An 18,068-nucleotide genomic window follows, 5' to 3' on the forward strand; every position below is an offset into this window, starting at 1 on the left:
ATACAGATAATAAATTAACGTACAAAACGTTTGTATATTCCGTAACAGAATTCAGCTCCGGCATCGCTTCGCAAATCATCTATTATTTGATAAATTGAGAATATTTATTCAAATGAAATGATTCTGAAGTCTTGATTGATTGAAGTATTTCTATTGTGGAAGCGATCCTCATCAAATACTAAACGAATTTGTTTATTGATTCCGTTCGGCCGGTACGAAACACATTGTACTTAATTTATCTCTGAAACAATTATCTTTTTATACTATATTGGAATTTTGTTTATATAAATATTCCTGTGTTATGTATGCCAACACTGAAACTTAAAGCTTTTTGAATTAAATTATTGATTAAAAATAAAATAATTAGTATTTTATGAGTATTATTATCAATAAATATCTACATAAATAGATTTATACTACAAACCCAAAGCTGAGATAAGCTCGGTTCATTTCAGTTTATTAAAAATATATCTGCTGTTAAAACTATAAACGCTAGAGAATAATACTGCTTTGCATATTTAAGACGACCGATGATTAAATAAAAAAACGCTTTGCATTTTATCGAGTCCAGGCGAGTTCGTACTTTCTAATTAATACTACTTTATAGATTGAAAACTTTATGGGGCACTTAGAGCGGCGTCTAGCGCCAAATTGTCTAATGGTATAAAAATAAGCCCCAGGAGTATTAAAGTTCTTAGTTAAGTTTCTTTTTTGAAACATTTCGCTTACTACAGCTGTTAATCTTTCAGTGGTGAATATATAACTTGGAAATATTCTTCTGAAATTTATTGCCTCTGATAATGTACCACATTTATTTTTCGATATTATTATACATTATAAACTCATAATATTGAGTAACAGTTTGGTAATAGTGTTCTGTGAAATAGTGATTTTTATTCTATACTAAGTTTTTATTGAAAAAAAAAATAAATTGTGTCAAATCATCAAACATGTATTTAGTACTAAATTATTATTTAAAGCGCTTAAAACAAATATTACCTGTGGGTCATTCTTGAGACGAATTTCATATTCTTTGCTTGCGTTCACTGATCTCTTGCTTATGTGAGGATGTGAAAATAAGTAATAATGGTTCAGGCTGCCGATCTGGAACAAGAAACATTAAAATTTATTTATATTAATGCTATTCTATTTTGGTAAGATAAGTGTATATACTTGTCTACATGTACATATATATATATATAAATGCATATAAAAGTATTAGATAAATTAATTGTACTTTCGGACCAAACATAACATTTTTTTATGTTGTTAATATTATTTTTATTGAAATGAAATATTTTTTGGATATACTACGCGTGCTTTATTTTTTGTTTAAACTACATACTTAGCAATGCTGAAAAGTAACCGAAACGTACGTAGTTTTAACAAAAAATAACGCACGCGTGGTGTATCCGAAAAATACTAGTTTCATTTAAATGTATAAAACTCGCGAAAGTCTTAGATCTCATAATATTATTTTTATTTCATGTTGTTAATTACTACTAAGAACCATAACAACGTCTCGTTTATCTTTCAGACGTTTTAATTCAAGCTGTATGTATGGGAGGCTGTTTGGCACAAAGTATAAAATTTTTGGCTCGGATGTAACGCATTCAATATGAAACCCAGAATTGCCTTTTCGCGAAATTGTCTAAATGGCAAATTGCAATCAACGAGGCAATTGCAATTTGTCATAATGCACCTTAAAAGATATATGGGCGATTCGAATCGAGTTAAATTAAAATTTTTATTCCCTTTACCTCGACATCACGTGATTTCCATTTGGACGTTTAACTTCATGATAAAAACATTTTAGGTTTTTATTTATAGAAGAGAAAAATAAAAACACATATTTCATAAAATATAAGGTTATAAGTTATCATAGTTTATTTACATTTAAACTGACTCAGTCTCAAAATGGTTGAATATATTTTAACTTAACGCACTGCTGATTTTCATACTTTATTTTAAAAGCCATTTGTTTGAAAAAAAAGTAAAATCTAAAAATTACCTAAGCACAAAATATAATTTAATATCTTAACAAAATAAATTTATTGATGTCAATGATTAGTTGCATCTTAAATAAATGTCTCTTAAACCTATAGGGAAATAGCGGCGAATGTATCGTAACTAGTCCAATTTAAATTAATTTCAGATTCTATGAAATAGTGATATTTTGGGTTGTTGAAGCTAAGTCGAAATATTTAGCCCGGAATTTCGATTTCAAATATCATTAGATAAATCCTCTCCGAGGTCATTATCGTTGATATTGAAATATACAGCTTTAATGTTTAAACATTTTCTTTTCTGTCGAAATTATTTGTCAGAAAACAACAAAGATACATAAGATATAGTCACTTTTATAGTGACACAATTTGAATGAATATTTTGTGATAGTCACAAGAATAAATTTAAGAAATTAGAAAAAATAATAAAATGGATAGATCATATGTTGTCAAGAACACAATAACATTCATAAAACCCTTCATTGGAATGAAAATCCCTAATTTAACAAAACCTATACTAAAAAAAAAAATAAAGATAAATATCTCTTAAAATACATAGATAACTTGTTTATTCTATTCTGCTATTACTTTTACTAGCCTCATTCTCCTTTTATTTATTTTTTAACAAGTACAGGAAACAAATCGTTATCTTAATAATACTACTTTATTTGTAATATAATATTAAAACATTTGAATCCTTCACAGTTGTCTTTTCCAGCATATTATAATAAATCTCTGCAAAATTTTGGGAGCTGATTTTAAAATATTAATAGTATTAGTATCAATTGTGGATTCTTAATAATTTAATTAATTCGTGAAAATATTGAAACTCCATACATACATACATTTTGAGGGAAATTGGGAACAAAGTAAACAGGAAGGTTTAAAATTTAGGATGATCCAATTTACATTCAAACCCTCAAAGGGCCTAACAAAGAAACCATACAAAACAATAAGGTAACTTAACGTAAGAAAATTAATTAAATCTCAAAGATAAATGAAAATATTCAGAGGCTGACAATAGCTCAGCGAAGTGTGAAAACAAAAGAGGAAAATTGAAAAGTCTCGCTTCAACGCACTGGCTTAATTAATGCGATGCATGTCCCTTTATAGTCTTAAAGGCAATTAAGGCTCTGAGAACGATGTAATTGCGCATTATTGTAGTCTCTGTTAGTGTCTAGGCCGTGTAGCTCAAAGATCAAATATTTTTAACAATTGTTGAAAATATTTTATATACCTGAATAATATCTTTTTCCATTATTTTACAAATTTTAAGATTTTCACTAATATTTTAACTCTTTCATAGTTTTCCCTTATAGATTAGCCCAGCTTAATATGTTAAAATATGGATTCCTGTTACGGACCGCAGTAAACTACTGTGAACAGTGAAAACACTAAAACTGAATATTCTATAAATTTCTATTCCCACTTCAAACAAAAATATACTTTACATTTGTTTCAGCCACCATGAAACGTTAAAATGTCAAAAGTTCCTCGCAATTACTAGTATTAAACAAAATATTCCACTAAGAGGCAATTTTGAACCACCATGGCCAAGTTTCTTGGAAAATTTTCCATAATTGTATCGTACACATATTTTCGTGACTGGCTTAAATTAGGCCTCTAGGAATACGGGAAGTAGGTTCACTTTATGAAAGTAAAGTAAACGACCTCATGTACAAAGTTAAGTAAATTTTACGATATAATAAATTTATTCTCTACCTACCGTAAAATGTTAGGTCTAATTATTCTGATGACCTAGTATTTCAAAAAACAATATTTATGATTTAACATAAAAGGAAATAGTTAATATTATTAGGCCTAATTGATTGCGTGTTCTAGTTTATAGCCTTATGGACTGCTAAATAAAATGAAAAAAATATGTTATTGTGGATTATTTTAGTGTCCGATACATTTTGATATAATACATAGGGTGAAATCTCAAGACTTTTTCATGGAAAATTCTTGACCCTTGAATTCTAGACCCTAACTTACATAACATTCGTGGTAAATGATCCGTATAGTAGAAATTTACTTTTAAGAATAAATAAATAAATAAGAATGCCTTATAAGTGAAATGATTATTAAATCATATCAGTTCTAGTCTATGTAAGTTTTGGTAACTAAATTAGTTACGAACACAATCATTGCTTTAGAATTCAAATCCGAGCTTAGACCCGGATCGCAAGTTGCTATAATTAATTGCATTCTCAAACGACTTAGTTCTAATATTACAAGTTGGTTAATATTTTATAAAAATCTTCAAATTTTTAATCATTGCCAAAAAATAAAGATACTCATGCCGATATAATTTGAAAATTGATCTTGTGTTTTATAATAAAGTATTGGAAAATTTGTACCGAGGATCATTAAGGATAAGCAAACCGAATTTGTCTACCAATTATCTGATAAATAAATGCGTCCAAGATAAACGTTTTTAAGCGTCTTTTTCTTTGTTTCTAATTAGATTTTCGTTCCGGTTGCTTTCTGATTAATCGTTCACTGCTAAACAATTGCAAAGGTAACGCCTGAAAAACAATCGCTCATGTTGCGAACTTTGGATCAATTTTTTTACAGAAAAGGAAAATTCTTCACACAACGTCAATGAAGTCTTTAAGTAATAATTCATTCTATTTATATAATCATTATATCGAAACATTCATGAGACGAAAATCTGAAATATTATTACAATTAAAGGCAATAAATATCTACAAATGGCACTTAAAACTCATTTCGCTTGGGCTGTTTATCAAAATGGCCATTTAGCAAAAACGAGTTAGCGAACAACACTAGCTTACCGCGCCATCTGACGTGCGCCTCGATTGTAGTACGATGTGGAATGTAAAATTGAGTTTTAAAAAATAATATCAACAGATTACTTCAATATTTTGTAAAATTGTTTAACCCAATTTTTTTTTTTTTGTAAAAGGTAGCTGAGAATAATTACAAAATACGACAGTTATATAAAAATACAATATCTTTTCTTGTTTTTGGAGCATTTTAATATCAGACGTTTTAGTTTTAATTACTATTTCCCGATCGGTAAATGTATATTAATTTCAAATATTTAGATAGCAATTAATTCTCAGAAATCTGTTTAATATCCCTATTTTATTAAGTAAAATTATATACTACTATACGAAAGTTAAAAGTAATGTAAAGTAAAGCCATGTTTCAAAATTGTTGTTATTTTTTTAATTAAACGGACAAAATTTTATGTTATTAAAGGTGACTTATATTAATGGGTCCGACGGAATTTTTTTTTTAAAGTGAAGATCCACTATGAATTATTAAACCTTAAATACTTGAGTCAAACCACTTTAGTCTTTTGTGTATATGACTGTTAGGAATCAACCGCGTTTAGTTCTATAGATAAATGTACGGATTGAAATTTTGCTTCTAAAACTGGTTATTATGTTTTCCTGGTTTTAATTTCAACAATAATTATCAATTTAGAGCTTCAAAACTGAACCTATTTATTGACTTACTCAACGCGAAGCGCTTCTTACGATAGTATTATCAATCATGTGTAATTAAAGGGTAATAAGAATATTTAGAAAAATAAACACTTCAAAACTATTTGGTTCAGCGATAATCCATATAACTGATAACCAATTCCCTACTAAATATAACGAGAAAGTTCTCAATTTGTAATTCTAAAAATATCATTCTACTAAAACACTTAATTTTATCTTCGTGTCAGCAAAATTGTGGTCGGCCATAATAAATTGTCTGTTAAAAAATAGCCGTCCGTTAATCCACCTGCAACCGCGAGGTCTGCACTGCGCTGGGAATCGTTGATAAATTTAAAGATTAAATTAATAAATACATATTTTTATATACAATTCACGACAAGGACGTGAAAAAAAAAATTTACCAATTACCTCAATTGATGCTCACATATAGAATTTTAAATACTTCTATATATCTATTTGGCAGTGGAAAATGTCTCCAATAACAAGTATTCAATTACGTTAACTGTTGTACATAACAAAAAAAATGTACACAACACAACGCTTCGGGAAATAATTAGAGTTATAAGATATTTTTGTCAACTCAAGTAACTATCTTATAAATGCGACGGCCAAAGTTACAAGAACAAATTCTCTTAATGACCTATTATCACAGATGACATTCGAACAAAGGCAATAAGTAAAAAGTTCGGGTCATTTTATTCATCTCATATCCAAGTTGGAATCATTAATTATATCTTGGTTTTCTTTCTCTCATTTCTATTGTCAAATATTTTTACGAAACACGCAAGAGCATTGCTTTTATTCACAAAAAAAACTAATATTCATCTACCATTAATTTTTATGATTTCTTGAATGTTTTTTTTTTATATTTGCTTGAGGTTACAGTGTCGGATCTCATTTAAAATCATTGCCTAGAATAACTTGTTGAGATAAATCATATTAATTGAGAATTTACAAAGAAAGTTCGATTCTTAAACTTTACAGTTGTACATACATACAGTATATATATTTCAGAATTTTCAGCCTTTGTTCTAATAAAGCTTCTATAAAGCGATGCGTGTCTACTTTCTCCTTAATCCTTACTTATGTTGAACTTAATCGGTGTAATTGGATGCAAGGGATGTCACGAGACAGAGGAGCATTGAACTTTTAGATGTTGCGTGTGAATTAGCATTAAGTTAGACACACAATGAGATCGTGTACATTTGTAGGGAATCATTTAACTATTGCAACATTTTAAATAATCAATAAACTGCAAACTGACGAAAAATATGCTATAAAAAAAGACAAATATACAAGAACAATACAATGATATATATGTTATAACATATTTCATATACCAAAAAGAATATAAAAGTACATATGTAAGCATATTAATTATATTCACGAGACGATTCTCTTCTACAAACTCATTTATGCATATGTCTGTAAAAGGAAACACTCAACACAAATTTCAAAAAATTTTGTTTTAAAAAGAAAGGGTGTGCCTTCGTTATCAAATACATCACCAAACAGTGCATTTAAGTAAATGATTGAGCGTGTGTAATTAATATAATTGTACATTGTTAGAGTATTAATAATAATATAATAATGAATTTATCAATACGGAATACAATAAACAGTAGATAAAAAAAATGTTATTGTGCTTTTCTAAAAAACTGCTCCAATAAAAAGATTTTATATTTAGAACAAATGATAATATTGAATTTATTTGTAGACATAATCTTTGCTGTACCGAAATTATGTAGAAATATTTATAATAACTTAAGGGACAGTAAAAAAATTACAATTCTCATTCAAGAACTAACTCAAACTACATATAAGAGTTATATAATGTTGAATTAAATATTTATCAAGGTAATTACTCTACTCTCTAACATTCTTCCTTTTCATATAATATTTTATAGTATAGCGTATGTAATTATATAAATTAGGTAAAATAATTAAACTAAAATTATTTCTCTAAACTCAAACATTTTTAATGGTACAATTCGTAGAAATTTCATGTTGAAAAATTAAAATGTTCTTGGTACTCTTTTAAAAATATACTTTTTAAGACTTGCTGAATGAAAATTATATTTCAACATAAAATTTTATTAAAAAAAAAAAACTTGCTACATAATACAGTCCTGCGGACAGCATAATTTCAATTTTATTCAAACAAAATTAAATAGTGTTTCTTAAAACACTAAAATCTCCTTAAAGAGATTTAGTTTGTCTACGCTATATACAGTTAATAAAATAATTCCCATTAACTAATCACACTAATATATTTGCCTCGATCTGTACCTAATAGCCATAACGATATGAATTGTAAAATTGCAAACGCTTGTGATCAGAGAGGTAATCACAATACTAGAATTTCACAAAAAGGAATTAGAAATGTATTTTTTGTATAAATCATTCTGAAACAAAACACGTTTAACGAAAGGGAGGTAATTTTAACAAATGTGAAAAAAATAATAAATCCTCAATACATCCGACACAGAATAAAGAGATTTTTTTTTCGAAACGAATAATTTTATTACATATACATTTTTGATAAACATCTTAATCGTTTCATTGATTATAATCTACAAACAAGTCTGATGAAACCGGGTGTAATTTAATCCAATTAATTTCACCCCACCCGGGATTCACTTCGCAAGTTAATCTTAAGTTTAAATTAAGTTAAGTGTACTGCATCGAGGTTGTGTACTGCTGAGGGGTTATTATGATGTCTTAAATGTTAAATAGTAAATATTTTGTTAAAATATACTTGTACAGCCAACGATTCTTTAAACATAGACTATAAAGTTTCTAGCAGAAACTTTCAATTATATTAAAGTTGGATTTGTACAAATTTCCATACTTTTATACGAAATGCAGTAAGTTATGCTTTATTTCAGTGAACCCGCGCAAGTTGGCGGTTTAAGGGTCGACCACTGTCGGATGTTTTGTTCCGTAATGGTAATATATTGTATTCTAAGCCTTTATGTTGTTCACGTGACATTGGAATTTAGGGTTATGCTCTACTAATATAACAGAACGTTCGCTGTTTGTCCTCGTGTAATTTGTATTGCTTACATTAATAATTTGGAAATAAAAAAAATCATATGACGTCTACAGATTATTCTATTTTTAAAATTGGTTATAAGGACTAACAAGATTTTACTGATAGCTGCGTTAGTGAGAATCGAATAATAACTGTTCTTGAAGAAATATCTATAATAACAACAAGTACCGCCATCTGTTGGCTGTGTCACATAGCTTCATACAGAATACATTTACATTGATACTTTGAAAACTAATTTAGGGTAAAATTTTCTATATTATTCTCATGTGCAAGTTACATTACTGAATAGTTGTACTAAAACCGATTTCGTAATGTTTGTTTCAAAAAGTAACAATCATCTCTAAATCCATTTAGAATATTTGTAGGATTGTTTTTAAGGCAGTGTGAGTTTAAATCAAATAAAATAAATTAAAAATTATTGCAAATAATAAAAAGGGCAAGGCTGAGAAAATGAAACGTAACTTCTTTCATTATTCATTGGTAAAATATTTGAATTCAATATATCCAATAATATTTAATAGATACATGACAATATTTTCAGATTCATTCACCGAAACCTATCAAAATATTTGTATTGTTAAGGTTTGATAAAAATATTTTTTCAGAAATCTTTTTTTTTTAATCAACCTTCATTAAAATCAACAATAGTTAAACAACATCTAACTTCTTAAAAATAATATAATACAATACTAGAAATAGCACATGTGTTATGTTATTTGTGTATTGTGTTGTGATTAAAATTAAATATTAATGATTTGAAAAGAAAAAACGAATACTCGATCGTTGTCCAATGGTATATAAGTACCCATTAATGAATAAGTGTGAAAGGAAAGATACGAACCAGGTCAATTGTACTGTCAAGGAGCTCTCGATTTTTTAGGTCGCAGAGATACGGGCCGAAGTTCTATAGCCCTTTTAGTTTGTTTGCCCTATCGTTGATCCGCTTGTTGTGAAAACGTTGTGTAAATAAGCTTTTTGGAAAGACCGAAATATATTCAGCATCAAAAGAAAAATGACGCCCGAACTAATTAGTTATAAAGTTACAATCTCGTTCCGGTTGTTATCTAATAAATTGATCAAATATAATCATAATGGTGATCTTCCAAAGTATAACAAATGTTGATATTTCCAATTCAAAAATGGCAATAGACCGCTGAGTTATTTTTAAATGAAAATGAATAAAATCGTGGAACGATAAAGTTTTAACGAAATTCACGATGCATCTGACTTGGCAGTCAATTTGCGTAAAAACTGAGAACCTCGGTACTTGGATATGATAAAATGAAAGTCTTTAAAACGCTATCGACTTTTATATAACAAAATTCGCTTCTGTGATTGAATTTAAAGTGAAAATTCTGTGTGGATACAAAATTTACCTGAATTAATATATACATATGTCTACAAAACCATCTGTAAAAAAAATACAAATCCTATATACAATATCTTAAATATACCTATTTTTCCGACCTATAAACTTATCTGAGATTCGTAACATAAGCAAATGATGAACCTACTGTCCAAGAAAGACAAATATTTCTTTTGGATTCACTTCTAATAAAGTTCAAGTACTTTTTACAATAAGATCATCAAAGTTTTGGACATAAAAATTAAAAAAAAAAACATATACCGAAAAAATACATAAATAGTAAATCTGTCACAGTAACTCTCATTTGCAACCGATTATTATAAAAAGTGCTAAAACAAATTTGAAAAAATAATGTAACATTTTAATGGCATAATAAACGTTACAAAAAATATGACAATAATATATTAATATGTTTTAACATTGTTTTGTTTTATTATATACAGAAATATTGTTTTGACTGATAAGTATTTACATTTTTACGAAAAAAAAAAATTGGATGAATGAGTGAATGAGGCATCTATATGTGACCAGTTCCAAAGTTCCTTGTATTCGAGATTAAGACTTTTTCAGATAAATAATTATATTGATTCCCTTCTAAACATTCTTATTTATTAATTGTAATGGTCTCATGCTCAAGCACTTTTGCCGTGATTATAAGTGTTAGCAGGTTATTTTTCCTTTACTAAAAACAAAAAATAAAATAAAAGGATACTATAAAAGTGAATTCAATTTAATATTTAACTTATAATATAAAACTAAATAAATACTAGAATACAACTACGCTACCATTTATAAAATTACCATTTTAACAATTGCAAGAATACTTGTAATACCACGTCATTATTTTTTATTATAAAATCCGTGACAAAGTCTTTTTAATCTTCTTTTTTTTAATACATAGGTTTAAACTTTGACAGACTATTGTACAAGGTTCTTAAATTAAGAATACTTGTATACGAACGTATTTAAGCAAAACGAAGGCTTTATGTTGCCAACGGATTAAAACTGGTATTTCAATTTATTTTAATAATTGTTTATTCAAAAAGATACTCCACTTCAAAAGTAAATAAGAACGAAATAATATTAAAATCAAAGCTGTACGTTAGTTCTGAAACCCATTCAATATCCTCAGTTTTTATTTATCTGAATGTGTATGCCAATAAAGTCTATTCAGTTCTTTAAAATTATTTCATGAAATCTACATTGCATTGCAAATATTAAAACTGGCAGTATTATTAAATTTATATTAAAATCGACAAAGAAGATCTCAATTGTCTACATACATACATATATTTCACATGTATTTTTATAAAAATACCTTATAGCATAGTTATATATAATAAATTATTTGCAGTCAATAAACTGTTTTTATCATATAAATGAAAATGATTATTGGAAACGTGGGGAACAAGTGGGACCTAAATAATAGAAAACTAGTATCCGAAAAACTTAGTTCCATTCTAATATGTACACGCAAAAATCTTTATCACCATTGGCTTGTATCGTAACGTAAAGAAGTAAAATATTAATATTAGGGTAAATTATTTATCTTTTGAGTAAATTTTACTCAAGAGTATTGTGTCGTTTTTAAATGGTTTATTTTAATTAATCCGATGTGTTTTGGAAGTTTTATGTTAGGCAATGATGAAGAGGCGAGATAAAACTGATGTGTGCTTTACAAATAAAACATTTAGAAGTGAAAGATTCTTAAATAATATTTACGCACCTATCTGTATTGTTAAAAGTCTCTATCCAAAGCTTTTCCAACAAGTATTTTTTAATTTCTTTAGATATTTTTTTGTTTGAATAATATATATACATATTAACGATATTTTTAGTACAATCTTAGAAATTAACGAGAACAAAAGAATGAGTAAGTAAATTTTAAACTATCTTAAGCCTTATAAACATCATTAAGTGCTACAAAATACTTCAATAATAAAATTATTATGTTGTTTTAATTGACCTACAACCAAGGGAGAAAGGTACACATAATAAATTTAAGATTAAATATTGATTTCTTGAAATTATAAGCTAAAGGTAACCTGTTATATCTTTAGAACTCCTTTAATAATGTCACTCGTAAAAAATCTTATCTTAATAAGCAAGAGTAGAAGAGTTTTTAGAGAAACATACAAATAAAATATTACGATATTGTCTACCAATTATCTAAACAATTCTATAAATATATAAAGGTACTTTTTTGAGATGACCTTTACTGAAAAGTCTTTGAAAAAATCATGCTCCATTCTACAACTAGACTCGAAACTTTTACAGCGGTATCACAGAAATATTGGTAAATTGAAAAAATAAATGAGTTTAAATCAATTGGATTTACATATACGATAATGGATTAAATAATAAACAAAATACAAATAATCATTTTGTACGTAATATAAAAAAAAACACCCATCGTGAGTGTTGTTATTATTTACAAGATATTATTTATGTTTCTTAACTATTTTATCATACAACTGTTGCAAGTAATATTTGTAATTGAATTATTATCTGAACACCTCGTTAACTAAGAAATCTCCTATGTTCTAAAATTGCTGATAAATAGATAAACCACCTCGTCTATCTCTCGTTCTCAGATATTCAACCCTCTGGGGGCAAATAACAAATTGGAACTAGTTCTCCAAGATCCTTGATACGCAACCCATAAATTTACTAGGCGAATAAACTTTCCAGCCGAATGTTGTACGCAAATAAAGAAATCACTTATGTATGATGGCTGATTTAGAACAGCGTTTTGTTTTTAAATATCTTATATATCTCATATATTAAAACAGTTCTAATATAGATCAACAATTTTATGTGATATATTTAATTTAAATTTAAAGTTAGTTAATTTAAAGTGAAAAATAATAAAAGAATACCGTAATGTTCTAAAGCCTTTGAGTTGAAATGTCTTAAATTTTCTGGAAAACAAATTAAGTTTTATGTCGAAAAACTACGTGATATAAACAGTTCTGAGCGCATCGTGAAAGACTTATATTTAGTTGAGCTATTAAAGTCAACATAGCTTGTATTTATGAACGATATTTGAAAGGTACTTCACAAAGACAGCTTGCCAAATATTAATAATAGAATAAACTTGAAACAATTGTTGAAGATGAAATTTGTTATGCTATTAAAAAAATAAAATAATATTGAAATTCATTTTTTTTTAACCCTTTTTATATGCTCGTATATGATCCTTATAAGAATTAAAACTGAAAGCTATGTTTCTGGATCGATTTTTATTGCTTTGTTATTAAGGACTAAGACGCTTTTTTCTACTCATTTGATAAAAAGTCGATGAGTTGCTTTAAAAGATCTTTTTGTGACCAACATATAAAAATAGTGTAATAATTCTTCTTTAATAAAGGTATTATACAAATCATCTATAACATTTAAATGACGTATAACATATATAACGTGTGTTACATTTATTTCTAAAATGTTAATAATGTTAAAACATACTTATTGGATACACACATTAAATACAATCAATAATACAATAGAAAGATTGTGTTGTTTTCATAACTTTATCTTATTTTGATTAAAATGCCACCTATTTAAATATATACAGCTATTACCAATTCTAAACGTTCTTGGAAATTAGAGCATAGAAATATATTTTTGCGAAAAATAATGATAGCTATCATCACGTGAAATTGGGGTTTCGACTAAAAAAAACCGATGGCACACAAAATAAGACATATATTACCTTTAATAACGTTTGAGGACTTACTCAACATCAAAATGGCACAGTATTAATACCACTTAATATGAAACCATAACAGGAAAAATATCATACTGTAATTATAAAAAAAATATTCAGTGAAAGTGATAAAGTAAATTTGTAAGTAAAGTAAATATCCCGAGGGAATGAACGACACGGGAGACGAAATTGCCTTACGCGTAAGCAATGATTACCATACACAAAAATGTAATAAAGCCTGCTTTTGTGTTTTTAAATTATTATTAATATATTCTGTAGGTTTTTCTTTCCTATTACATTACATTTTATTCGAAAAAATGCTGCCGTTTTGTACTTCTGTCTGCGTCTAAACATATCTTGGGTGATATGGTTAGATGTTGTAATCTGTTTGTAATTAATAAAAGTAGTACGATATAGTTATTGAACATTTTATAAATTTAATTGATTTTAACACAGAGAGAAACGTAGAAAGAAAAAATAATATAATATATATAATTGAATCTCGAAAATATGTTGAACTACTTCGTATAAAAGAATATGAGATTTATTTTATATGTATTGTAATGAAGTAGGAATATTTTAGGTGAACTTTAAGAAATATTTAAATTTTATATCAAATGTTTTAGTTTTTTTTTTTTACAAATCATAGTTAAATCAAAATCACTTATTCCTTCACATGTACTCTTTCTAATGTTATAAGTTTCATAATTGTTTCTTAAAAGGTTTTCTTCGTATTTATTTTTTATTTTAATGTATTTTCGTCGTCTCCTAGTTGGATTTGAAAAGCGCTTTCGAAGTTTGTTAAAGTTTTCCGTAAGTTCGGATGTTTTGTGGTGGTTTTAATACCTTACCTGGCCATGGTTTATGAACCCATGTCTGTGAGCCAGTTCATCTGCACGGCCATCTGGCACGAGCAGCGCGAACTGATCGTGGTACAGTGGCACACACAAGTCCAACACTGTCAATACCACAACAAGGTGAATAGGTGGCATAACGCACGTCGCTCATTGCATTATATATTATCACACATTACGTAATTTTTTAGTTACCACTCGCGTTTATTCCTGATCAGTTGCTAATGTCCGTTCAGGATGGAGTATACGAGTTGACTGAGCCCGCGTGACTCCGTCATTCCCGTATTCATTTGGCGCATGCGTCAAACTTGGCGCCCTTTTCTTCAGCCCACTTTTGAGTACATCAATTGACTCTACACTTAATTGGGTGAAGTCTACCTGTCATTTCTCGGAAATTTAACTCTTAATAATCTTTAAAAGTTTTTACTGAAACAAGATTATGTCTTTTTATTACTTCAAACTGTTTAATAGAACTTTATAAAGCCAAAATTTATACGTATCGCTCATTTTTTTATTGAGGATTTTTCCAATTATAATAAATATTAAAGTCAAATAAATGGTTTATTACCTGTGGTTTTATTTTATCAAGAGTGTGATGATAATAAAGTAATTTGCGTGATTATATGAACCCATTAATTTATTGAATGAATTTAATGAGTTTACCGACACATTTTAATTTCCTCATTTTAATCCTTTAAGTAATATACGTGTTATAAACTGATGCTATAGTAATTATATAATTGTGAGTAATGGTTATTTAATGGTTATTAACTCAAAAAATTATATCTTATTTGAATAACCGAGAAACAAAAAGTGTTATTCAATAAGAAACGAAAAGTTAACTTATTAATTATTATTTTCGCTTTTGATAATGTGGACAAAATATTCATAATATTAGCGAAGGATAGCTTTTTAATCATTGTCATTTTAATATACCTTTTTTAGTGCTAAAGAGGGCAACCGAGCCAACGGCCTACCCGATATAGGTAGTACCGTCGCCCTTGGACATCCGCAACATAGTTTTGCGGATGTCTTGCCATCCTTGATTAGGGAAGAGGGAAGAGTTAGGAAAGGGTAGGAAAAGGGAAAGGGCAACCGGCTCTCTCACCCATCGGACGAAACGCAGCCATTAAGACTACTTCACGGCGGTCTTCTGTGAGAGGGTGGTACTTCCCGGGTCGAGCCAGCCCGAGTTCGAACTGCAGTAACTTGACCACAACTAGGCTCTACTACTTCGAGGATACTACCTTTACCTATAACACCTTTAACAAGTATATAATATAAGAGTAAAAAATAATTGTTAGAGGAAAATATACATATAGAGATATAAAGGAAAAATAGAACTATAACCAAAATCATAATATATTTTGCTTACATATTTTAATAGCAAATGTGTTTGTTTGTCAATAAACAGACTCCATAAAAAATTATGTTTTGAGTACAGATATAAAACACTTTATTTCATTAAATGGGATGCTTAAAAAAATCAAACTCACAAAACGAGATGAGAACCAGGATTCGTACATTAAATAAATTAACAAAAATATTATATAGCGTCTGGTTTAAAGTTATGAAAATACGTAAACAAATAGATTACTGAAAACAATAAACGGTACTGTTTTTAACAAAGAGAAACTCTTACACAACAGAAAGCAACAGATTTTAAACGCTCAGTAAAAGTAAGCTGTAGAATCAGAAACAATATCTATAAACTTAACAAACCGATCATAGCAAAAGGTGAGGCCAAAAGTGGATAAGAATGAAAATTGCATCCCATACAGTTCTTACTACACCTTGAAGTTGAAAAGCTCCGGAGCAATAAGACACTCCAGTGTCCCGGGTATAAAGTTTCCATTATAATGACGGTTTCCTGCCACGTTACATGCAACTGAGATATATATTTAAAGTGGTTAATTCAAAATTATCATCACAATCTTTTGAAAGCGGAATTATGAAACTAATTTAATATTAAAAGTTCTTGAACTTGTTCAGTATGAACGAAATTATGGCATAATGTAATTTGATGCCAGAAAACATTTTAATAAATCTTCCCACTTTAGGCTATTTAAACAATTTTCTTAATATTATAATATCCAATAAAAGGATGTTAGTAAAAACAGAGCAGTGTCTTAACGGGAAGATGCTATTAATAACTTTTATTACTCTTACACTTGTGTGCTACCAATTATTAACCAAAATTTTAAATTAAAAATAATACAAATTATAAGTATTTACACTTAATTAATATTTCTTAAAATACTTTATAGCAATCTGGTTACATTGATTCTAAATTACGAGTCTTTTTAAATATACGTGACACGTTTAAGATTTTAGTTTATGAATATATCACGAGACAAAACAACTTATTTCTATAAAAAGGTACATAAAAAACTTTCTATGGTGGGGAGATTCTTCATAAATGACAGAAACACCACCTCTTAACACTACTCTATAAAATTATAGCTTAATTTAATAATAAAAAAAGAAGATTTTTAAAATTGTCTTCAACAAAAAATATTATAACTTCTGTGTTTATAGCAGCTACACCTTGTTGGATGAAATCACTATTAATTTTAATATCCTTTGATCGGAATAAAATAAACAAGCTCAGATACACAAATCTATTTCTTTGAAAAGATAAAAATTCTGCCTTGATCTTCGTTCATAATATCCTAAATATAGCTACTACGGAATGGTATCCTTTCATTTCATAAAAGGGTACGAAATAATGTTATTCCTTTTATACGTCAGCCACGAAGTAGGAAAAAATATATATTCAACGATGTTCAAAAAATTCAGCAGAAACGGCTATTTAAAAGACTATTTTTGAAAGGCAATTTTTGAGTATTAGGACAGAAATGGAATAGAAGGCCTTCCTGTTTGAACGAGTAACAATTTCTCTTGGACGACTGTAAAATAGTTACAGATGCGTTACCTCTCTTGAAAAGGAATTCAAACAGACAATGGAAAGAGGAAAGGATTTTAGAGAATGCTGAATTCTGGCTCCCGACTTTCTAAACCATTGAACGAAACTGTAACTCAATCGTAATATCTGTTTCAAATATCAATTGTCCTTTTTAATCAATCAACATTTATCTATTAGTAATTAAACCATATTTACGAATTTTTAATCTTATAACTTCTTTTATTAATATTTCTACATAATAAACAAGATTGTGTTATATGAAAAAGCGTTGCGAAAACTTATTCAATTTACTGTAACATATTGTATTGAATATTGAAAATAAGCTACTTGTTTACACTACACATATGATTTATAAGGTTAAGCCAAAAAAGTTACAGACTTATAGTGCCAAGTTTGAATAACATGTGCCATCGCTGGAAGACAATCTCTTTATATTTATTACTAATACTTCTAACAGCATCAGACTAAATGCAATTAATATCCTACATGTGATCTCAGAACGTAATTTAACCTTATATTTAGACTTGAAGTGTAGATGTTATAAATTTCATTCTTGATTATAAAGATTGAAACTGCTAGCGCCATCTAGTTCTGGCTTGCGTAAATGTAATAATACTCAAAACCCGTTCATGTTTTGAGATTTTATTATAATCTAACGGTTATAAAATATTAGTTTACA

General features: G+C 28.1%; 1 protein-coding gene across 1 annotated transcript in view; it reads right to left on the minus strand.

The window, feature by feature from the left end:
- Window positions 1-14,698, minus strand: part of LOC116767923 (furin-like protease 2) — a 28,363-nt gene extending 13,665 nt beyond the window's left edge. The window contains exons 1-2 of the mRNA XM_032658463.2: window positions 14,461-14,698; window positions 1,000-1,104 (exon numbers count right to left, since the gene is read on the minus strand). Coding sequence (XP_032514354.2) covers window positions 1,000-1,104; window positions 14,461-14,601 — 246 coding nt within the window. The 5' untranslated portion in view covers window positions 14,602-14,698. The remainder of the gene's footprint in view (window positions 1-999; window positions 1,105-14,460) is intronic.
- Between the last annotated feature and the right edge of the window lie 3,370 nt (window positions 14,699-18,068).

This window comes from Danaus plexippus, chromosome 19 (assembly GCF_018135715.1).
Source record: "Danaus plexippus chromosome 19, MEX_DaPlex, whole genome shotgun sequence".
NCBI lineage: Eukaryota > Metazoa > Arthropoda > Insecta > Lepidoptera > Nymphalidae > Danaus > Danaus plexippus.